Source organism: Contarinia nasturtii, unplaced genomic scaffold (assembly GCF_009176525.2).
Source record: "Contarinia nasturtii isolate CC-2019 unplaced genomic scaffold, AAFC_CNas_1.1 Cnas_scaffold_129, whole genome shotgun sequence".
Classification (NCBI taxonomy): Eukaryota; Metazoa; Arthropoda; class Insecta; order Diptera; family Cecidomyiidae; genus Contarinia; species Contarinia nasturtii.
The window spans coordinates 12,952,731-12,959,454 of NW_022197486.1; the positions used below are offsets into that span (position 1 = coordinate 12,952,731).

Sequence of the window (6,724 nt, forward strand, 5' to 3'; positions counted from 1 at the left end):
TTAAGAAGTTTCAAAATTGAAATGAAATGTGCTTAAAAAATTGAGAGAGAATCATCCCTCACCTAAATGAATAATTTATACAAATTCCAGTTCGCATTTTCCCACACTTCCACGTGTCTAACTTTTTACGGCAATTTGGACCGCGATTTTATTTATTAGGCGAAATGTACGCAAAGCAATTCGAAACAAGCGAAAAAAAGAAAGAGAGAGAGAGAGAGGAAGGGAAATTATGAAGTTCATTTCAGATTTTGGGTCAGTATATTTTAATTTAATTTAATTTTGATGTGAAAGCATGAAATCATGGTAAATGATGGGATAAAAGGAAGAAATTTTCTTTAAATTGAGTCACGTGACATTTTTGCCATTAAAATTCAATGGATTCGAAGAAGAAAAAAACGATTTCAAGTCAAAAGATGTTATAAATACGTGTATTTAAAATAAATAACATTTTAAAATCTATCACAACTAAAAATTTACAGCGATAAAAACGTTTCCGAATTTTTTGGATAAAGATCAGATCAGGATAGAATGGAAGTAAATCGACACAGAGATTTACCAACATCCTTGCATAACGCTCAACTGTTGAATGGCTCCACATCCGACGGTATTTTGCAGGAAATCGGGAAAGTTACTTTCGAGGACACGCATTCGACTGTAATTATAATCGGCAAGAGCGTGTGTTGCCAGTTGGCATGTTTGACAGCGATAAACAACTTTGAAATTGGATTCATTAAATTGTTGATTCGTATCCCATCGATATACTTCTGATTGTCCTTCGTAGCGGAAGAACATAGCTGCACCATTATCCGTTCCAATAATAACTTGTTTGTTTGGTTTGTTGCCCACATCTATAAATTCAACGAAGCGAAAAAGAGAGCAAGGAAGAGGGAGAGAAGTTATATTAATAACGGGAGAAAAAAACATGAAAAAAGATTTGTGATTATAAGCATTATAATTTGAAGAGAGGCATGGGGTTTGGTTATTTTGTAGCTTTGAAGTTGATGATGTTCAAGTGTTTGCAATTCATATACTCACCAGTGATACGTCCTTGGATGTTGCCACTTCGCAGGTACTCCGTATTGATGACAAATAGTTGTTTTGAGCTTAAATAAGTGAAATAAAGCGATGAAGTGCCATTGAGACGGTTGATGAGTGCTAAATAGAGAACGTCACGTTTCGGGCAACCGTTGGTCACTGCTTTCGGTAGAACGATACGAAAACCACGCGATGCTTGTACATCGTAGACAAGAATTGATCGTTGTGCAGCATCGCTTATATAAATAAAGCAACGATTTTCTGATTTATAATCAATGGCCAAGTACTGTAGACGTGATGTGGGCGCAACTAATTTTTCTAATGAAATTGTTTTCAATACTTTGCCCGTTTTTGTGCTGATTGCAAGTACTTTTGGCGGACAACGACGAACTGGCGTTTCCAATGTATTAACCACACCAACATCCAATGCCCATAAAATATTATTACGATCAGCAACAATATCGACGACCGATTGCAACGATTGACAATTTCCTTCTTCTTGCATACTCCAACATGGAAATGGTGATAGTGTGGCGGCACATGAACCTTTTTTAAATCCAGTACGCGCTAATGTGGCTGGTACACCCGATTTGTATCGTGGCAATGCTACATATACATTATCGCCAATGATTTGAGCTCTTGTTGCAATTATATTTTTACTTATATATTTGCCAGAGCTTTTGTACAACGATTTTGTTTGCGAACATGGCCATTCAAATGTGCCACCGGTCCATTCAACGCACGGTTCGGTCGATCGTTCTTCCGGATACTTGATTGGCACTGCACCATATTGCGTTGGCACAATGCACGAGCAACGTACAATTAAAATTGTCACAACAAATGCTAAACGCATCATCTGGTTTTTGGAAAGAGAGAAAACAAGAGAAAATAATGAAACCAATTGCAAACGTTATTAGAAGAGCAAAACTTAAGTAATCCTCACACACACACACAATCAATTGACAAAATGAAAACACAACAAACGTTAATTGAAATGCTTTGCAGTGATAAATGTGAGCAATTTCATTGAAGCACAAATTCATATGTCATTCCACTACATACAATTGAGAGCGCTTGTGCTGTGCACAAGTGCAAGATTCTAAACAAGATTGAGAGAGTAGTAAAGGGGGCAGGAACAGATGCAAATGACCAATAATTGGGTGAAGTGTATCAGTTCTTCGCATAAACACACACACACTTACTCACATTCTGCGGGAAAAGTGAGAACGACTCTATGAGATTTTTCGCATAGAAACCTGAATTTTATGCGGTGTTTAAATGCAATGTCCCTGAAATCATAATTCGCTAAAATAATTTTCGTGTACATATCTTCAGTAAAAACAATTAAAAACACTTTTCACTTTGTTCTAGATTCATTTTATTGTCCTTCATTATGATATGGATTAATTGCTTCACTAGTTCAATCTTTTTTGTCACTCTCTCTCTCTCTCTCTCTCTCTCTCTCTGCATATACGATCTATCTTTCTGCCTTTCACTTCTCTCCATGCCGCGTATACATATCACCAGTTCAGAATAATCTGCGTATTACTGTTTTTCTAAAGCTAAAACACATGTACTTTGTGTATTCATCAACACGGTTTCGAAACTCATGAGAGAGAAAAAAACAAGAAGAAGCATGTTGAACACAAGAAATGAACAACTGCATAAAATCTCAAACTCTGAATGTATCGCAGAATGTAATGTGAAAATTTTCTAGAAAATTTATTACCTTTATTATTGTTCTGATATTCCAGTTGTTGTATATTCGCTATTTTCAAAGTTTTTGCGTTGATTTTCTCATAAACCCACACAAACTATCTCGCGCATTCAAAAACCACCTCACTATATTTCTAAAATAAATGTTCACGCACGAACTTACAATTTTCAAATGGATTCGTAGCGCAAGTTGTTTAATTAAAATTTTAGCAACAAGAGCAAAAAATCTCACAATGATTTGAACGAATTGGAAAAATGGCCGTCTTTTTAATGGCACAACGCTAGTGCTAATGTCCCGTTAACAAAAATGTGTGCAATTTTCGTCGCGGCAATATTATAAATGATTATAGTTCGTCGGATGATTTATTTGGTTCTTTTTATATCATCTACACAGCTCGTAGCAACTCAATGTTGTTGATGAGCTCAAGTGGTGGAAATTAAAACAAAATGAGAGCATTTAAAATCAACAAAACAATTTACAAATTATACAAATAAAATTCCAAGAAGACGAGAAAGAGAAACAAACTTTAGCGCACGCTCAAGTGCTCTCACTCCAGATGCTGTCGATAATTTTGCCGTGTCCAAAATGAATTGCAAATTGTTTACATTTTATGAATGACCTGATCAATCTCACTCTCTCGCCTGTCCATTATTTCATTTCTGCCAAAAAGCAAACATAATTTCATCATGGAAATTTATAAAGTCACACAAATGAAGCATAAACGATAAACAGATGAATGATGAACTAAGAAGAAGATGATGAAGGAGATGAACATGATGAAAAACATACGCAACAAGTAATAGAGAAAAGAATTACGACGATAACGATGAATGTTGACGATGATGAAGGTGCACTTTGCCGCGTATATGCTACCAGCTTTTGTGGCTGCTATGTTATTGTAATCGAATTGTGCAGGTCACTTATGGTTTTTTGTTTTCTTTTTGGAAATTGTTTATAAATAGAATTTGCGGGCAACGAAATGAGCACAATAAGAAACGAAGCAAAAATTTTGAGTACGGTGTGGTTATGAGCGTTTATTTTTATGCTGACCTTTGCAAAAAGAAGAAAAGAAAAAAATATTTTTATTGTATATTTGTTAGCTCAATTTAGTATGTTGATATGTACTACATGTGTGTGAGTGGTATGTATTCGGTATCAAATTCCAAACTGCAGTCGAATTGTGTACGTGCATTTCGCATAATTTGATATTAGAATGACGCATGTTACACATATTTTTTTGTATGTACATCAAAACAATACAAAGAAAATGGCTTTTTTGGCTACAATATAAATATTTATATTGTCTCTCTTCCAATCTCTCTCGTTCTCTTTCCCTTTCCATCCATATTCGTTGCGGCGCTGTTCTTTTCCATATTTTCCAATTTATTTGCCATGTTTGCGAGAGATTCGGCTTCATTCATAATATCAGGTTGCTATTGATTCGGTCGGTCGGTCGGTCGTCTGATGCATTGAATAATGGCTGCTCTGAAGCACATCATCAAAAATGATTTCGTTTCACAATTTACGAATTGGTTTTCGTCTCTCTTCCTTTCTCCAACTCAGTCGCAAAACAATTCAAATCTCTTCTATGTCGAAATCAAACATGGAACTATCAGATAATCTAGAAAAGGCCACAAATCAAACAATTGTCAAAAAATGTCATCGATCTACCAAAAAGCGCACCTAAAAAAAATGTTTTATTTGTGTAGCTCTCTCGTGTGCCATAAGAGTCCTATGATTATATTTTTATTTGTTTTTTAGCCACTTTGATTTTCACATTCCAAGTGATTCTTGTACGGGATTTTTCTTTTCGAGTGTGCGTTTTATTACCAAGCTGTATTGTTTACGGAATGAAAGAATTCAGATGGATAGAGAGAGAGAGAGAGAGAGAGAGAGAGAGAGAGAGAGAAAGACACAAAAGCACGATACAATAGAACCGAAAGTGTGAGAGTTCGAGCTGGAGAATGAGAAAGGAATCAACGCAATTCAACTTAATATGATTTGTACTGTCTTTTTCTTCGTTCTGATAGCTTCGTTGGGATGAAGATGTTTGCAAAAATCGAAATGAAATTGGCTATATCCATGTGTCGCGTGCGGCACTGTGTGTATTTGTTGTCAGAATATGGATGGATTGTGTTTTTATTTACATTCGTTTTTGTCGTTGTTTTGTGGTTGCGTCAAATCGGCACTTTTTTTGTTCTTTTTTTTCCTATGCCATCTTTTGCCAACATCATTGTTGCGAATACGTTAGTGAGAATTACCTAAATTAGCTTTTTTCTGTTGTATGAAATTTGTCGATTAAGCAGAGTAGTAAAATCTGTTAAGATCATAAAATAGTTCATCGCATTTTAGTCGGTAATAATGGTTTTAAATGCTTATTTGTGGGGAATTTTGTTGTTGTTGATGGAACCATGCGCTTTCCACGCAAATACTGTAAAAAGAGATGCAATGGAGCATGTAACAGTGAATGAATGTATGGCGCACATAAAACATGAATAAATGAACATCAATAAAAGCCATACACATTCTGATCAGAAACAAAATATCGTTATAATAGTGGCAACCTTCTTGACATAATCTTAGACATGCCACAACCGTAAATCCAATAAACGAAAAGCGCACAATCGAAGAATGGCTGCTCGCATTTTGTGAGCCTATTACGTGAGCTCTACATTCAACATTCAGTTTGCATTGTCTATGAGCAAGGTCAAAGCAAAATAATAACAACTTCTCAGAAGATGTTCAATGCAAATAAAGCAATCAAATTGAAGCTTATCATTGAAAATATATCAAATGTATGCTGTTAGAAAACGAAAAATAATAACAACGCGACCCATGCACAAGCGCGACTCAATAATCCTCGAATGCCGTGCACTAATTTACTCAAGATATTACATTTCACGAAGGTTGTGATTACAATTGGGTTTTATGAAAAAGTGATAAGTCACGAATGGATTAAATGAATAAATTTAATTAAAGTCTGACAGAAGATTTGATTTGTGGTTCTGATTGCAGATTTCAACGAATTGATGCATGAAAATGAAACCATTAGTCGAACTATTATTTATTCAGTTATAGGCATACATACAATCATTCACAGCAGTAATGAACGGAGGCATACATTTTCGTCGAGCATCTAATTGGGCCTTTCGATTTATACTTGGCGACCAAATTACACAATTAGCGATACAATGAGACTCGATTATCCATTTCTGAAATTGCAACACGCTTGCAGAATTCACCAAGGAATTGTTATCTTTTACAAAATACGGTCAGTTGAGGTCAATACGAAGTGGCATGATATTGTTTCAAAACTCAACAACAACGTTAATCCTTTCGATTTTAATCGCGGTAAAACCGATTTATATAATCATATTGATGCAGCATTTTATCCATTTCGTCGGAAATTCGAACATTCTATATCATTTATAAACGATTACAAAACCAAAACACATGTATTTATATTCAATGCGACACAATTTGTGCACAAAACACAACAATCTACAGTCGGCAAGAGACAAAAATCAATCGAGTTATGTGAATTTGGTGAGGCACAACACCGCCATATCCACTTCGTATAGAATCAAATGACTCCATAACAGCTTACATAAACTACAAGCACTGGCTCAAACAAGCTAATTGGTAAATATTATCATTTCATTAATATTGCGTATAAAATTGGATTTTACATAAATACTGAAAATTATGAATAGAATGACAGAAATGAAATATTATTGATTCAAAATGAAAAGCTATGATCAATTACATTCTATTTTGCAGAATATCCGGAATCTTAATTGAGAAAATCGAATACATGTTTCAATTAAAATTCATAAATAGTTCAGTTTCCACGAAACAATATTAATTCCATAAGCTATTCCATTCAATAGAAATTAAAAATCAGCATCAATTTGAATAGAAATTTGAATTGTTCGTGGTCAAAATATTTGTTGGTAGTGCAAATGCAAATTT

The 6,724-nt window shown here is 34.8% G+C and overlaps 1 protein-coding gene across 1 annotated transcript; it reads right to left on the bottom strand.

Moving 5' to 3' along the window:
• Window positions 1–399: 399 nt before the first annotated feature.
• On the bottom strand, window positions 400–3,086 carry LOC116343249 (major royal jelly protein 1). The gene is made up of 3 exons (XM_031771219.1): window positions 2,765–3,086; window positions 1,036–1,891; window positions 400–848 (listed from the first exon to the last, which is right to left on the bottom strand). The coding sequence occupies exons 2-3, from the start codon at window positions 1,889–1,891 to the stop codon at window positions 553–555; spliced, it is 1,152 nt and encodes a 383-aa protein (XP_031627079.1). The 5' UTR covers window positions 2,765–3,086; the 3' UTR covers window positions 400–552.
• Between the last annotated feature and the right edge of the window lie 3,638 nt (window positions 3,087–6,724).